Source organism: Falco rusticolus, chromosome 16 (assembly GCF_015220075.1).
Source record: "Falco rusticolus isolate bFalRus1 chromosome 16, bFalRus1.pri, whole genome shotgun sequence".
NCBI lineage: Eukaryota > Metazoa > Chordata > Aves > Falconiformes > Falconidae > Falco > Falco rusticolus.
In genome coordinates this window covers 4,773,324-4,790,314 of record NC_051202.1, presented here as the reverse complement: position 1 = coordinate 4,790,314, position 16,991 = coordinate 4,773,324, and the positions used below count along the sequence as shown (strand labels likewise).

Sequence of the window (16,991 nt, the reverse complement as noted above, 5' to 3'; positions counted from 1 at the left end):
TCTGTTCTGCTCCCTAACTCCAAAAACACTGAATGGGTTCTAGCTTAAATACGCCGAACTAGAATTAGCTTTACATTTCACCTTCTGTAAGTAGATATTGCAACTTGTATATTAAGTAGAATCAGAGTTCCAGCTCCTTTAGCTGGGACCTTTGTGATGTTTTTCCCTATTTGAGATGTTCCTGCCTCAGTCTCTGTCTGTCAGAGAGGGGGAGAACAAGAAGATATTCTTGCTGCTTAACTACAGACAACAGGTTTAGAACCTGCTTTTAACCATATTTTGAAGAGGGCTTTTTATCCCCACTACGGCTTAAAGCCTAGAGGATGGAGCTCCCAACTTAAACACTCGTTAGGTGCCTTAAATGAGGAGATGCCAAATCCTTCTAGTGTCAAGCACCTGAGATTACTCCTGTCTATAATCCTCGCATGCCAGAACCCATCCTCTGTGTACACAAGTGGCTTACTGCTTTCATATACCTAAGACTTGTATTTCAACCCTGAGGATGAATTTCCAAACAACTCCAGATTTCCAACACGCACCTAATACTATTGCAAGGGAGAGGGATTTCCCCGTGCTGAGCCCTTCCCGTTAGTAAAGAGAAGGAAGTATTTCTCATACCACTGCCCAACAAGCATGCTCCAGTCCAACGAGACGTTAAATACGTGGGAAATTTGCCATAGGTTCTGTTGGTGTGAATATTTGATGTGAAGCTGGACTTGTCTGGCAATATTTCATACTCATGCTTACCATCCACAATGACAGTAAACGACCATGCCTGGAGTTTTGAATTAAGAGCACTGATGAACCCAGCTGCTGTTTCCCACCCCTACTATCAAGAAAAGAGCCATTGGTCTGTAAATTCTGGGTTAAAGGAGCCAGCTTTACTTTATTATACTACTCCAATAATAGATTTTTTTTTACAGGCTGCTTTGCTGTGCTGATACAGTATTTTTAATGACCTCTGTGAAATTAGTTTGTTAGACTTCAGCCCGCTTCCTAACAAACTGGGTTCTCCCACATCAAACTGAGTGTTGCTGCATTTGGTGTTAATTAGAGCTGTAGTCTAGAGGCATGTCGGGGGCTGGGGTTTATAAATTCACTTCAAAGACCCTATTTGTATACTTTTGCACAATACCTAGCGAAACATATATATTATGATTTTCATCTGTAAAAGCAAAACTCATTGCAAATAAAGCTCAAGAGTTTGCTATTGTATTAGAAAAGAATTAAGAGACCTCTGACTAAGGTCATGGACAGAATGACATGTAACATGTACTTGAGCTTGTGTGTTATGATTTTTTCATCTACGGATGCAGAAATCCCTGCATGCAAAGCTCAGATGCTTCCATTTTATCAGAGGAGAGTTAGGGATCCTTGGCAAAATTCAGGTCTTCAGGCTACAAGAGTAGCAAACAGACCCCGAACCCAAGCCCACTAAAAAAAAAAAGAAGAAAGAAAAGCCGTTTGGAGGCCAGCGCCGCCAGGTCCCCCCATCAGCGGTGCAGCCGGGCGGTGGGGAGGGAGCGGGGCTCGCTGCGGGCAGGTGTGGTACTGGTGGCCCGCACTGGTTGCAGCTGGGCAACCACCTCGGCCGGCATAAAGAGCTGCAGCAAAGAAGCAGGGAGGGCGTGGGGCAGGGGAGGTTTTCTCGGCAGGGAGGACCTGGCTGCTCCTCGCCTAGGAGCAGGCAGCAAGGGGTGAAGATCCCGATTTCTTGTTTTTAAGCTGCAGTTGCTACAGGAGGAGGCACGGCCCAGGGTCTGTGGCGGTTTGATGCGCAGCGATCTCAGCACAAGACCTTGCTTCTTCCTTTCCAGGAACTGCTGCAAACTTGTTGTTTGCTTTGGCTCTTCCTTTACTTTCTGCCTCCCGGAGCTGTAAAGTCTGCTGCTGGATCTCCTTCACCTCCCCGGCGAAGGGGTCTCCCTGCAGCAGCCCACGGGTGCGGTGCGCCCCTCCGGCCCCCACGGGAGCACGAGGTGGGTTCGCCACGCGTGTCCCTGCTGCTGCTGCGGGCAGGTGGCACCCACAGCAGCCTGACACCCCCACCCCCCCCACATTTAGGCTCTCCACCCCCCTCGAGCGAATACACCGCAGCGCGAAGTTAAAACGATTGAGAGTTTTTCTCTTTCTGTTGAGGGTCGGTGCTGCTGGGGGGGGGGCGTTGTTAAACCTTTCCCTAAAGCTCCGTGGCTGGAAGCGCGGGGCTGCTGGAGCCGCCCGGCAGCCCCCCTCCCCTCCCCCGCGGCGGGGCCGCCGGCTCCTCGGGCACGGGGGTCCCGGCACCCCCGACCGTGCTGTCGCCCCCGAGGCGCACCTGCCGCGGGGTTCCCGGCCCCCGCCGCCCCCAGCACCGTGCCGGGGGTGGCTGGTCCCTTCGGGGGTCCCTCCCCCGAGCCGAGGGGGTCGCGCCCCGGCCGCCACCCGCGGTGGTTCTGCGGCGTGGGGCGCGCTGGATGCGCTGGGCCTGTGTGGAAACCGCACAAGGCGGGGGGAGGGGGGGCTGCGGGGCTGCCCTCGCGGTGTTCGGAGGCAGCCCCGTGGGGATTACCGGGCTGAGCATCCTCTGGTGGTGGTCGCCAAGCTCCTGGCACGGGAGCACAAAGGGACGTAGTTTGGGCTCCTCGATGCTATGGAGCGATATAAGGGCTTTACAAACACCGCTGCGGTGGCGGTGGCTCCTTTGCGTGCCTTTCTGCAGGCTCTGCAATGTGCCAGGAACGTTCCCAGGCCAGAGGGGGGGCTCAGCAGAACAGGCGCTTTTGGCCACTGTTGCGAAACTAACGCGGAGCTGGAAGTCAAAGCTTTCCCGAGGTGGCCCGTGGTGTTGCTTTTTTAACAGCTTGGGGAAACTGAGGCTCAAAGCAGGGAGCAGTGACTTGCCTGAAGTTACAGTACAGGAATAAGGAACTGCCTAGCAATTCCTTGCCTGAGGAATATAGGTCTCCCCAGACCCAGCCTCACTGTTACAACCCCCCCCACACACACTGCAGACTGTTAAGGGCGCTTTTAGATGCCACTGCAGACACGATGTTTACGGCCCCCAGCCCTCCACTTACACATCACCTCTGAATTCATTGCAGTGAATTAAGTCTCCCGACACTTCTGTGAAGTGGCTAAATATATCCAGCTCGCAGAGGCTCATGCCAAAACCAAGTCACTAAATGCATTAAACTTTGTGTAATAAAATAAGGAACAGTCCCAATAAATTCTTGCTTTGCTCTTTCAAGATTGCCACGGTTCGCGCTGTGAAGCTTGCTGCGCTGCCAATGCGAAGTTCAGGGTTGCTGCTTACGCGGAGGCCGGAGCGGTTGATCTGGAGGTAAGGGATGCCATCCAGCGGCAGCAAGGCAGAAGGCAGGTAGGGGATCGCTCGATCTCTCTGAGATCTCTCTGAGATCCTAGCCTGCCTCTGTGGTGGGTTGGCGTAACCAGAATAACGCGGTAACTTTTGTCTCTGAAGAGCTCGCTTGGGATGTGGTCACCCCGGAGAGCAAGGGCTTCAATTCTTTCCACGCTTAAATCTGGCTAGAGGCGTGCAAATCGAGACACGAAGTGAAATTGCCTCATTTCCAGCCTCCCCTTCCTTGTCGATCTCCCTGAAACAGGGAGAATTTATGTCCGTCTTGCGCAGCAGTGTGTTTGTTAAAGTCATAAGCTTTCCCCAGGCAGATGCTTCCACCACAGGAATGTCAGCTTGGCCTCAGGAAACAAATATTGTGTATTCTAGCAGCACGGAGAGAGGGCTTCAGCTTCCCTCACTCTTGTTGCAGTGGCGTCATCACAGGGTTATGTTTTTAGGTTATGTTTTTAGGGCTGCTGCTGGTGGTGTCATGGAGGTTCTCCAGGCTGCAGCAAGAAGCTGTAGGCACAGATTCACCAAGGGGTTTAGGAACTTGCTCAGCTTCCCCTGTCCCTGCCGCAGCGGGGACTCTGCTCACATTCCTTGTGTTGTGCTGTGGTTTCTCCCTACTTGTGTGGGGAACAGGAACCGGGCCAGCACCATGACAGTTCAAGGCGGGGGTGAATTGAAGGGGGCAAAATAAAAGGGAAGTCTAACCACATCAGTTTGCTGCCTGGGGAGAGAGAAGAGGATGTGACACCTCAGCTGCTCTTGCTTTGTGTTAGGGCTTTGCACACTGCTGACTTGTTTATGGGTGAGTAGTTGAGTTTACAAGGGAATGTGTACACGCAGAAGTTATCCAGGCAGTTGCTGTGAGCTAGTTAGCAGTGGTCTGCCACATTCCAACAACACAAGTCAGTATGAGTATCTAAACAGTTTGCCAGGGTTTGGTTTTTTTCTTACTGTTATTTAGGGGTCTCTTTTCACCCGTTACTACCAAAGAGTGTGTGGAGAACAGCTAACTAGCACATGTCAGTTTACTAAAAGCAGTTATTTTAATTCATGGCCCTTTCTCCAGCAGTCAGCAGGATGCCTTATTCATTTGCCAGCAGGAGGGTAAAACTATTTCAAAATGATTGAAATATTATGCACAGCTTGAACGAATGTTTAAAATAAATACAGTAGAAGAAACATGTTGTTTGTGAAATGAGAGGATAAATTAAGTTTAGTGCAGACACGTTATTCCCAAGCCTAGCTGGCTGGCTAACACTTTCACAGCTAAGTCCTTTAGGCCTTCATTCAGCAATAAGTACATGGGCTGATTTCTTGTCCTGAAGAGACATGACTTCCTCTTCAGTCCTTTGCTTTATGTTGACTGGGCTGTTGGTCTCCACAGCATGTTCCACTTTGTGGAGGGGACTACTTGTTGTTGTGACAGTATGGGCAGCCTGCAGGCTGGATGGACAGGGAAGGAGAAGAGAATCATAAGGCTCGAGTGGAGTTATATGGGGATGTAAAAATGAAACTATGTCACGGGTAAAGAAACCAGTCTCGTTTTCCAGTATCAGGTCTGTGGTTCCCTCCAGTCACTTCTGCTCAGCAAGATTAAATTTATTTTCATCCTTTTAACTGAACTTTCTTTTAATGGCAGTAGGGGTGACAGCCCCCAAAATAGATTTCCTATGGAGTCTGTCCTGAGTGGCACAGTGTGCAGCGTGTCTCCCGATAACCCTTTTTCCCTGCCCTGGGCCTTTATCTCTCTGGTGACAAACAGCCCTCTCTGGACAGAAAGAGGAAATTCCACTCATTGTTCTCCTGCTGCTGGGCTCTGACTACAGTGCTCTATCTCCTGCTTGCTGCATGGCTGGCAGGCACTTCCTGAAGTGACAATCAGCAGGGGAGGAGGGTTTCAGCCTGAGATTCCCATTTAGGTCCCAGTATGATCCCCCTCTAAGCTTGATAGCTCAGCCATGGCCCTGTCAACTTTGGATATGTCCCTCTCGTATCTTCTTTGCTTGTGGAGTAGCCAGTCCCCACGCTGTAGCACCAAAACATGCAAAGGAACAGTCACCCTTCACTTAGTGCAGGCAGCACAGCTCGCTTTTAGAGGCAGGTGTAGCTGCCAGCATCGTGTGAACAACAGGTGATCATCCTTGCAGTGAGGTCCAGTATCTTCTCTTTGAGTTGTGGTAGTGCTTACTACTTCTAGGCATGGCATAACACCTCCTCACACTTGTGCTGCAGAGGCATGAGGTAAAAAGTTAAAAAGCTGTGTCACGAAGCACCTGGAGGTTTAGGATTTTGAGATGGCTTTCCAAGAGCAGTGCCTGAAAGTGTGTTGTTTAGGGGCCCTTTAAACTTTAGAGGATATACATCAGCTCTTGGACAGACACTGAAGTATCCCAAACCGCCTTAAAGAAAAGAAAAAGATTAAAGCTTAAAGATTTTTTTTAAAAAAAATAGGAATTTTTCCAGTCTCCTCATTGCATAGCTGGGTTTGACCTTTTAAATGGATTTCCTATTGACCTGCTTTTTTTGTACAGTGAAGACGATCTTTCTACTTCTATTGTGTATTTAGTGCATCTCTTCTCCCAGGAGTAAGAAGTATAACTTGTAAGCTTAAAATACAGACAGTGCTGCTTTCTAGGGAAATTACACACAGGGCAACTGTACAGGAAGCCTATAAAGGAAATGTAGCAGCAACTATGAAAGGAAGGACTGAGCAGCAGAGTAGTCTTTTGGTTCAGAAAACCTGGGACTCTTGAGCCTTCATTTCACTTCCCCACTCCCTCCTAGATTTCTGTGGATGGCCACTAATCACTCGCTGTTGGTGCTTTGGTGTGCCGTTCAGCGCCGGGCACAAAACAACTGTCCTCCCAAGCAGACAATTTGTGATGCTCTAGTGGCTGGAGAGGATCAGATGCTCTGGTGATTGGGACCATAAAAATATTTTTACAGTTGACAATTTTAATTTGTCAAGGTTGCAGAAATAGTACACTTAAAATATTGGGTAATATCTGTGAATTACCGTGAAGGTTTCGGCTGGCGGTTCTAGCGTTCCACGGTTCTGGCCATCGTTCAGCCATTTTTACTAATACTGATGTGTGATGAGGACAGAACTTTCTGTGCTGACCTTTCCAACTAGAAGTGAAGAAGGGTGTAACGGTGGTGCATTGAAGGGAGGAAAAGATTGAGGCAGTTGAGAATTGGCTTTTAAAGTGCTTTAGTGACATAATTGTTCATAACATTGTTCTCTGTACAGTGTAAGTACTTTATGTCCCGTGTTACAGATGGCAAATCTGAGATACATACTAAAGTGATTTGTTCTGAACCAGCGAAGGGGTTGATACTACACTGGGACTGAGACCTGAACATTCTTGGTTCCCAGAGTTTGGTTTCCATACTCAAACTATGTTCATTTGCAAAATAACATTGTTTTTCATCATTTGACCAGCTTAATTCTACTCTTCTTTTAAAACCAGTCCAGCAGCTTTTAAAAAGATGCTTCCATTTTGCCACAGTGTTGAAAATAGATGAGCTGAATTACACCACTAGGAAGAGTTCCAAAAAACCTCTCTCTTTGGACTGCCACTTGAACTCTCAGCAAAAGAGCTGTTTGGGAGGAAAAAAGGCTGTGAGGAAGCAGAAAGTCACCAAAAAATTATTGAAGCTTCTTGTTGCATTTGAAACTTAAATGACAACAATCATACCCGGAAAATGTCCACCACTACTCAGCTACCACTGAGCAGAACTTGTTTCCTGTAGGGATGCACATTTTGCTGGGGTGAGATGAACGGTTTGGAACTAAATCTCAAGCCTGCTCTTGGTGGGAGGCTCCTGTGCTGTGTTTTTAATTTAACAAGACCTTCATGCTTTAAAGGAAAAGGTAATATGTGTTTGCGTTGTGGATTTTTTTGAAGGATACATCTAGAGCTGGGAAATTCCTCTCTTCTCCCAGTGGATTGCTTTTCTGCCCAGTGTGAAGCAGTTTGTTCTTCATCTTCCCACAGTGGCTTACCTTTCTGGACAGTTGTCTTCAGATGTTACCTCATTTCACAGGTAGCCAGCTCCTGGGGAAGTGGAAAGAAGAGTATCTGAAGGGTGAGACAGTTAGGAATAAGCTGCAAAATTCCTCTTCTCCCATAGTGGGGGTCTGCTTCTCCTTGTTTTTTCACTTTCCATTTCCATTTGGCTGTTTTTCCCTGAAAGGAATCAAAGGCTTTCACAGGTTAAAGTCATATTTTACAGAGTTCTAGATGCAGCAGGATGGCCCGAGCTTTGTCTTGTCTAGCTTCCTAAGCATGTACCATCCCTTAATGCTCCATTTCTGTAGATATACCAGCTCAAAGAAAGAAGGAATTGTTTCAAAGTGTTCAAAAGTGCTCAAGTGTTCCAGAGCCAGAGAGTCCACTTTCAGAGGTGACTTTGGCAACCCGCAACCGGAAATGTACCTTTTTTTTTTTTTTTTTTTTACATTTTTGGCTCCCAAGTCCCTCAGGTTTCTTTAGCTTTGCCTTCTATCTCCCCTTTTCGTGTTCTTACTGCAACAGCTGTGTACCTTTAACATACCCAAAAGCTCCTCTCCATCTTTTCAGGCTTTTTAACAGACTTGCACGCCTCTGGGAATTTAAGTGAGTTGGACATTCCAACGTAGCAGCTTCATAAAATGTCCCATAGGTATAAAAATATAAATTCTATGAAATATATATAGTGGAGTTAAATAGTGTTCTGGAGATCACCGGTATTCTGTTCCTCTTTGATTCGAGGCTTTTGAGAAGAGAAATGCCGTTTTAGAGTAAAACCAAACTCGTTTCTTTTTTGTTTTACTAAGTTATTAATCCTCTCAAGATTGAATTCATTATGAAAAAAGATTCAGTCCCATGTATATCTGGAACTACATTTTTGTGTCACTGGTTTCACTAACTTCTGACAAGACAAACCCAGGATTGTCATAACCTTTCTTCTCTTTGGCTTTAGTTTCTTTCTCATTGTAGAGACAGAAGGCACAGTGGGGAGTCTCCACAGCCACTGTCTTGCTGAAGTTCTGGAAGTCCACTCTGTATTTCCCTTCTTTGGTCTTGGACACAATGGGAGCAAAGCGATAACCCCAGAGCACCTCTTCTGGGATGTAGGATGTCCTCACTTGACAGGTAGCGCTAGTGGCTTCAACAGTGCCATCTAAAAACACCACCAGTTCAAAATCTTGCTGCAGAATGGTTTCTGCTGCCATGTGGAAGAACGGGCTGTTCTTATCTATGATATGATAAATAGTTAGTGGGGAAATGAAAAAGAGATTCTCGTTGCCAGCATCAACTACAAATTCTATGTTGACCTGGTCCAAAATGATTGTCTCTCCTTCTGGGGTGATGGTGGTCTTCAGCAGTTTTCCGTAGATGTGACTCCCAATCAGCAGACTCTTCCTGAGGTTTGCCACCCGAATAAGGAGGCAGAGCTTCCCACCACGTTTGCTGATGACAGCATTCTTGCTGAAGGTGATGGTCTTAGCCCGGTTTTTGGACCTTGATATCTTGGCCAAGATGGCACCACACATAAAAGAATTGATGATTACTCCTAGGATGGACTGGAAGATGAGCAGGAAAATGGCAGTGGCACATTGTTCTGTGACACATCTGAAGCCATAACCGATGGTGACCTGGGTCTCCAAGGAGAACAGGAAAGCTGAAGTCAGGCCATTGATATTCTCAACACAGGGGGTGTGATTTATGGAAGGATTGAATTCTGGAAGATCTTTGTGTATGTATGCCACGACATACCAGAGGAGACCAAATAGAAACCAGCTGCCCAAAAACGCTGAAATGAAGATAGTCATTTTGTATCTCCATCTGAGATCCAGGATAGTTGTCCATATATCAATCAAAAAGACAAACCTTGACTGTTCTACATTGCCAAACTCTATGTTACACCTTCCATCTTTAGAGACAAGCCTTGCTCTTCGCCGGCTGCGTTCTCTGATGTGGCTGGTAAAGCGTTTCCGGAGGTAGTTGAACATTCCCTCTGCTGACAGTGTTCTGGAGAGTAAGAAATAATAAACGTTATTTTTGTTTATAGCTGCAGGCAGGGAGTAGGTTCTGATGAAATCTCAAGACACTTGTTTAGGAAAAAGTTATATAATTTGCATATTTTCCTTCAGCTGGTGGGGAAAAGTTCCAGCAAGTATATGAGGAAACTAACAGTTTCTTGCCTTAGGAGCATTCCAGCAAAAAACCAATCATTTTGGCTTGCTCAGTAAACTTTGAATCAGTCAGCTGTTAATGTTGTTCTCTGCTTAGCTGAATAAGTCGAGGCATGGAGAAGCAGGTAACTTCATCGTGGACGTATGGTGGGAAAAGTGGTGGGGAGTGGCTGGGGTTTGAGCAGATCTTTCTGCCGTTTAGACGATGAAGTGGGGCCTGTCTATGCAAACGTGTGTGTGCATCGGCATTAGGATACCCTGGATGTGATTGGGATAGTGAATTTTGGAAGAAATGAGAAGATGTGGAAGGCATAATTAAGCCAGATATGCAGTTATTTTTAGCATAGTTATAGGCTGGGTTTGAAGGTGTGGATTTTAAACTCTGGCATCAGAAAAGCATCTCAAATAGAACTTTTAGGTGAGAATAAAAGAAAAGATTACACTTCAGCAGCAACAGAATATGGGTGTTTACTCGCCACAAAGGTAATGCTAAGACTAAAAGATCAGATTCAGAAATTCATTATTAAGGGGAAGTGTAGCTCTGCATCCGCATTAATTTTGTCCTTTATGATTGACCATGTTAGTGAGACCCAGGGAATAAGACTCATTGATGGAGAAAATTCTACAGATGTGTTCAGACTGGAATTTGGATCAACCTACATTTGGAAAATTCCCAGTTTTGGAGTTATTCAGACATGCAGACATGGGGAGAGGATGATCTACTGTAGAGTCAGAGACTGCCTGCTATGTTCGCTGACAGATCTAGGGTCTGATTTTGACCCCAAACTTAGGAGTGTTCTTAGAAATAATTGATTTCAGAGTTGATCACCCTTCAAGCATAAAATGTGTTTCGCTGCCAGAGAGAATGTGTTAGATTAGTGCACAGTGCTAACCTGCTCTGGAAGTGTACCCATGTGTGCCTATTTATTTAGCCTTCATTAAGCAAAATTATTCTCATGTAGCCAAATTTAACTGTGTACTGTAATCACATTTCTTGGGGGCAAAATGCTACTGCTTAAAAACAGCTGAAATAAATTAAGAATTTGAGGGGAAAACATTCTCACTGCTGACTTGCACAAAGGATGTTCTGAATTTACTGTGTCTCTAAGGACGTGGCGTCCCAGCCGCACAGAATCCTGAATGTTCTAGGGAATGCAGCTGCTGTGGGGTGATGTTTTCTTTCGAAGGGCCTGGGCTTGAAGGGTGCACCTCAGATCAGGAGACTCTGGGGGCTTTGTAACTGTTGGCTACTGTTACTTTACTGCTGCATTGCTCTTCCCAATAGAAGGCAACACTAAAACAACCCTTGGGAATGATCTTTTTTTTTTTTTTTTTTTTTAATAAGCAAGCTAAAGATGCTACAACACTTACCTGAAACTCTGCATCATATCACTGTCCTACCCAGGCTTCCTTTTTCAGCTAGGAGCAAAATGCTTAGGCTTAAACTTTTGTCATTTAGACGGCCCAAATGTTGCTTCATTTCAGGGGTTAATAACGTGCTTAAACACCTGTAGCAAGAGTTTAGCTCCCTTAAACCCTAATTTCATCTATCGAAAATGGGGATAATCCATAGGCATGTAATGGATTAGATACACTGATGTGAGTTAGCGTGAAATTAGTCTCCCGTAACTTCAGCCATTTAAATGTTAGACAATTGCCTATGCTAGTTGTACAGCTGACTCCTAATTGGCAGTAAGGGAAGCATATGCACCTCTGAGGGTCCCCTTGTCTTGTCATCACAGTTGTTTTATGCAGGAAAGAAATGCTGTTTGGCGACGTCTCTTTCCTTTGCCCTATAGGCGTCTAGATTAACTTAGAGAAGCTGCCTAATGTTTTAGTTGGCTAAAGCAGAAATCCTTTCATTAGACATAGTTACAGGGGCCAGAGAATGCCTTTAGATATGATAATCAGTAGCAAAGGGAAAACATTAAATTATCAATGATGGAGTCGAAGTACAAATTAATTACATTTTGTAAAGTCAGAAATTGATTCTATTATTTGATGTCCTTGTTTATATCAACAGCCCTGAGAATTAATTTGTTTCCATGTCTCATACAGTTGCCTTCTTTCTGTGCCTAGACTGAAATCACCTTTCTCCTCTGCTCATTAAAACTAGAGTGAAAAAAATGAAGGTCACTTTTTGTTGTAATGTAGCTTTTCACTGTTTTAAATTTTGCTGTTGAATTCATTGGTTGCAAATGTAGCTGACAAAAGTTAAACTTTAAGCACATATCTGAGGAAGGGCGGGAATGAGGTCACTTTCTAAACAATCCGCAAGTTTTATTTTCCTGACGCACTTTTAATATGTTCATGTTAATGCATACTTTGAGTGGGAATAAAATATTCCTGTGCAATGCACTATTCAAAGATTTCCAGTACTTAACTCCTAACCAAAAACACGCAGCTTCAGCTGTCATTGGCATTCATCTTGTCCTTTTCTGCAATAAATGTCTGCAGTGAACGTTGACTGTCATTGCCAGAATAGTGTGTGAAATGCTGGGATGCTTCACCTTGTCCACCATGAGCTGCACACGTATACTTTTGATATAGGTGAGCTACAGCAGATATGCTTCTAACCCTAGTGAGTAGATGTGAAGGGGAGAAATCTGAAGAAAAATTCTGGTTAGAAACCAGAAACTAGAAATCTACCCTTCTTCTCATGCTAGGGGCCGTCATAAATTGCTAACACAATTTCGGTAGGTCTGATTCAGCCTTTGCTGGGAACTTTTGGAAAATTGACCAAGGATCTGGACATACAATTCAACAAATAATAATCACAAAAGAGATGAAAGCAAGCTAAGCGTCATGGTCATCAGACTGGGAATGTGAAGATAGACCCCCAGCTTTACCATTCTTTTCCTGCCTCTTTAAATCTTACACGGCCTCTTCGGAGACTGTTTTACAAGCCCTGCCTAAGCTACCCCCAAGCAGATCAGAGGCAGAAGAATCACACCCTTCTTCAGGCAGGATGATAAAGGAATTCTCCCTTCACCAAACCTTTCTTGCTCCCACACGGAACTGAAGTGTGTTGATTTGCTTCAGCAGGAGAAAAGCTCCCTCCTGTATAAGCACGCCGTGAGTCTGCCACAGACAGTCTACAGCAGATTATATAAAGCGAGTTATATAATAACAGCATTTAGTAGTTTCAGTTTAAATCGGCAAAGGTAACCCAACTACGTCTTGGCTAATATTTACCAGGATATGTTTCCTGTTGGGCCCAAATAAATGCTGTATTGCTGTCTCTTGCATGTGAAATTCTCTGTTGCAGGAGTTAGCAAAGTTGCTGCTGTCCCCAGGCATAATATGTTTATAGAAGGTGCACTGCTTGTATTCTTAAACGAAGGGGCATTTACCAATAAAAGTACTCAATGAATAAAGATGACATGTCAAGGTTAGCTATGAAAACAAGGAGTTTCCACTTCCCTGTGATCACTGGAGTAAGCAGAAACTTTAAGATTTCCATTCTCAAATCCCTGATCTTTCCTAACTAATCCATCAGTCCCTCCACCCAGAACATTTGATAAATGCCCAGAAGGTTAGTTGTTAACAGATGCATTTCTACCTTTTCCTTTCTCTGCATTCCTGCAAGTAGGTAACAACAATCATTACAGTTCCTGGTTGCTACGTACCAGCTGGAGTTCCTCTGCTCACTCAGAAATGTCATTGAGTGGTTCTCTTTGCTCTGACTTGCTTTCAATTATTTTGTTTTGAAAAATTTTCAGTGTGGGGGGATAATGACCAGGCGCTTTAATTGTTCTTATGGGTAAGTCCTTTGTGCAACACTGTGTGTGGAGCACATTAATCCAGGGAAATGGCTTTAATCTCAGCCACGTGCAGCACTTGAGGAGATCAGTGAGTGAAGGAAGGAGAAGGTGTTTAACATTTGGTGGGGGCCTGACAAGAACAAAGTTCCATGACCTGCTATTTCACTGTTCTGATCTCCGTGGCTTCATACGTATTTCTTCCCTCGCAGCAATGGATGGATGAGCAAAATTGGTAGAAATGAATCATTAGGGGGAGACAGCATAAATGAAAAGCAGCCCACTGAACCCGCAGCTTTTGATAGAAGTACATCTTTGTTATGGATTCAGATGAAGTTCTAAGAAGCTTAGGTAGAAGAAAGAGGGATACAGAGTTAAAGGATTTAGGTTTTTTTCAGTCCTGTTCAAGTCTTTTCAAAACTCAGATCTTCTTTCAGTCCTTTTTGTGTTTTTCTTTGTGTTGAATTTTCTCTGAACAAAGTATGTGAAATATCCAATTCCTAATACCTTATAAAACCCTTTTTTATTAGAAAAGTGAACTATAACACTTAAGTCTCATGGTGTATTATCCACTGGCTGCTTTACTACCGAGCCCTCTGGAGAGTACAGCTCACTTGCCCTTCACTAGCTGCCCTGGGTAGAGCAGGAACGTGCCTGTTGTGATGGGATGACAGCTGCAGCATCCTGTCTCCCTGTCTTGCTGCTTATATCAAAATATCAGAACCAAGAACTGCCAAAGACAGCTAGCCCTCCGTTGAATCAATTGTAAGTATAGCAAGAATATAAGCTCACCTAAAGCAGTCAGTTAGCCCCGCAGGTAAAAAAGAATCTGATTTATACCACCATCCATGCCCACTTTCTTTCAGAGGGACATGTTAGCGAAGCGACCGGACCTGCTGGTACTGGCAAGCTTTCTTCTTGGACCTGGCAATGTCGTCACTGAGTGTTTATTCCTGATAGCAGGTCTGAGCATGGGACACAGTGGCTGTGCCTTCAAAGTGTTGACTAAAATGCTGGTTCCATGTGGGAAATATGATCCTTCAATCTAGCTCAGTATGCTGATCTCAGAATCGTCACAGCTCCCATCCAACTGACTATGTTTTACCTAAAGTCCAACTGGAAATTCTAGTGAATACACCAGAGAATCTTATCCCCTGCCTCTCCCTCTCTCTTGCTAAGTAGAATTACTGTAAGATGTTAAAGAGCTGCCCTTTTCCGTTGCAGTTTTTCAGCAGGAGAGGCAAAGGGGGACATACCTGCCTGTGGGTTGGGCATTAATTCATATTATCCACTGTGAATATGAAATCTCTTTGGAACAGATGTCCTTCAGATTGCTGTATGCACACAGGTATGTTCTAGCCAGCTTTATGCGAGTACTTAATGAAGAAGTCCTCTTCAGTGCCTAACTTTCCTCTTTAGATAGTGGGGAGTGAGGTCTTAGCCTTCTATCTTCTAATCTCAGTGAACCAGGATTGTCCCAGCCCACCCCGACAGCGATACAACAAGGACATGTACAATCCCCTTCCTTGTTTCCCCCAAATCCTGATTTTTAAGGAGAGGAAACCTGTATGCTCTGACATATATGAGATGTATAGACTACAACCCATATATGCTGTTGGTTACTTAAAGCACTAAGTCACTTCAGGAAGCCTGCTGGAGTTTCTGACCCTCTGCCTTAAGACTGGATCTTCTCATTGTGCTTTGTATATGTTTTGTAGAGTTTGCTGCTTGAGGGGTTCTGCTGCTGAGCAGACCTAGCGTTGCTTGAGCGCACCTTGGAGTCACACTTTCCATAAGGTTTCAGTGATAACAAACAACTAATCTGCATCCAGGAACATTGCTCACATTATGCCATGTATGCATGGTTTGAAAAGATAGGCTGCAGCATCCCCCCGGAAAGCTGACTTGAAGGAATAATTCATTCCTGAGAACACAGGCAAATGAATAAATGAAAGCGCAGGCACTGCAGCAGCAGAGACTCAAGCAAATCGTGTTTTCTGAAAGCTTAGGAGCATTTGGGGTCCTCGAAAGGTTAAAATTCTTACCTCAGGCGTATAAATAAAGGCTTTACAGCAATAAAGACATTACTGTCATTGTTAGCAATTAATAATATTGTAATGAGCGCTGCACACAAAATTTATCCATGACTGCTTTTAGTAGGGGAGAGACTCTAAAGATTTCAGCTGACTGGAGAGCAAATGACATATCTCATATACACCCCCCACCCCCCCCCCCGGGAAGGTTTTGGTGAATTTCCAGAAGCAGCATTTCCTCCTGCCCTGCGTGCCACGGAGGCGAGAGGCCAGCCCTGGCCCACAGTCACTCCCTTTCTGCCACTTACTAGAAACGTGGCACTTGTAAAATAGCTCTGTCTAGACAAAAGCATTTGCCAGCACTCTCTGGCAATCATCACTTCATAAGCACTAAAGAAAACATCATTATTTGATATTTTTGCAGTGCAAAACTAATTCCACGGCGAGACAATTGTATCTCCCATAGCACCTTCTACTTTGACAGAGAATTCCCATGCAGCAGATGATCACCTGCAACCTCAGGGAGCATCGTGAGAAGTGCAGTCATGCTGGGTATCCTGCCTCTGGAGAGCAGAGAACTGGGAGCTAAGCTGTCTCTACAGCAGGATTTTCCAACAAAACTATTCCTGTTTTCAGACAATTAGGTATCCACTGAAAACAGGAAATTTTCAATAGGAAGTGGCTCTCTGGGAGAAATTATTTCTCAAGCAAATTATGTCTTGGGATTTTTTCTTTGGTCACAAAAACCCCCCAAATAATTCTCATTGCAGTGGACTTGTGTGTGACGTGTTGTTGCAGTTGCAAGAGAGAAAAATTAGGGATGCAGCTCACCAACAGTGTTATGCTGGTTTAGTATTCTACTTTAAGAGAATTAATTCTGATTTACTGAGAAGTCTTGAAAATAAAACATGTTGCTTTTTGTTGAAGCTTTCTAAAGGAGAAAGGCAGGTTTTGTGTAGTTACTTTTCCTCTCTGTTGCCGGAAAAAGGCATTGCGCTCTAAATGTGTGAGGAAGGCAGACTGTAGTAAGTTCTCACCTGTGTGACTGTGAGCAGAAGCGATCTGCAACCAAAGAACTGTGCTGAAGTAAGATGCGGGCGGGGGGGCAATACTGCATAACCACCACCCATAAAAGTCACAGGGAAAATGGACAGAGTCATGTGAGCCGATTCTGCACGTTCTCTCATTTTGTTGTTCCCTGCTGAAGCATTTAAGGGGTTGAATCATTAACTCACAATTTGTTCCTACAGGTTGGCAATGTCAAGTCTCAGTCACCAGCATGGTACGGCGAAAGGGCTTTCTGCAGAAGCCCCAGAGGCTGTGAGGCTGCTGACTCAGGCATCAGTGACACAGCTAGAAGACAGCCTACCAAAGGGAAAGGCAACCGTGAACACTGACAGTTCCGACCCTGCTTCACCGTCTAACCTCGAGGTATCTCAGTACTCAGCATTACTTCATGGTATAAAACCTTCCGCTCACGTACACGCTTTCTTTCCAAAATGTCAGTAAATTTAAATGGACAGTGGCTTCCTACTGCCCTAAAAAGGACCCTGCTCTGGGTGCAGGGATGATTGCTGACAGAAACCACTTAGCAGTGTTGCAACAGCTTTCAGTGTGGTTGGAAAAAGGTTCCTGCTTACTCGATGCACAAGAAAAGCATG

At 44.9% G+C, this 16,991-nt stretch overlaps 2 protein-coding genes across 3 annotated transcripts in view; one reads left to right on the top strand and one right to left on the bottom strand.

Annotated features, from left to right (window-relative positions):
* KCNJ5 (potassium inwardly rectifying channel subfamily J member 5) overlaps nt 1-16,991 on the top strand; it is a 66,338-nt gene that overhangs the window by 1,840 nt on the left and 47,507 nt on the right. For both annotated transcript variants that reach the window (XM_037409692.1, XM_037409694.1), the window contains exons 3-5: nt 1,818-1,979; nt 3,231-3,322; nt 16,581-16,761. The gene's annotated coding sequence lies outside the window, so the exon portion shown is untranslated. The remainder of the gene's footprint in view (nt 1-1,817; nt 1,980-3,230; nt 3,323-16,580; nt 16,762-16,991) is intronic.
* On the bottom strand, nt 8,238-9,436 carry KCNJ1 (potassium inwardly rectifying channel subfamily J member 1). Its single transcript, XM_037409695.1, has one exon. It carries the CDS (start codon nt 9,351-9,353, stop codon nt 8,238-8,240), a length of 1,116 nt encoding a protein of 371 aa, XP_037265592.1. The 5' UTR covers nt 9,354-9,436.

Excerpts from the sequence above, each read along its gene's own strand:
- KCNJ1 (XM_037409695.1), bottom strand. The coding sequence starts at position 9,353 with ATGTTCAACTACCTCCGGAAACGCTTTACCAGCCACATCAGAGAACGC.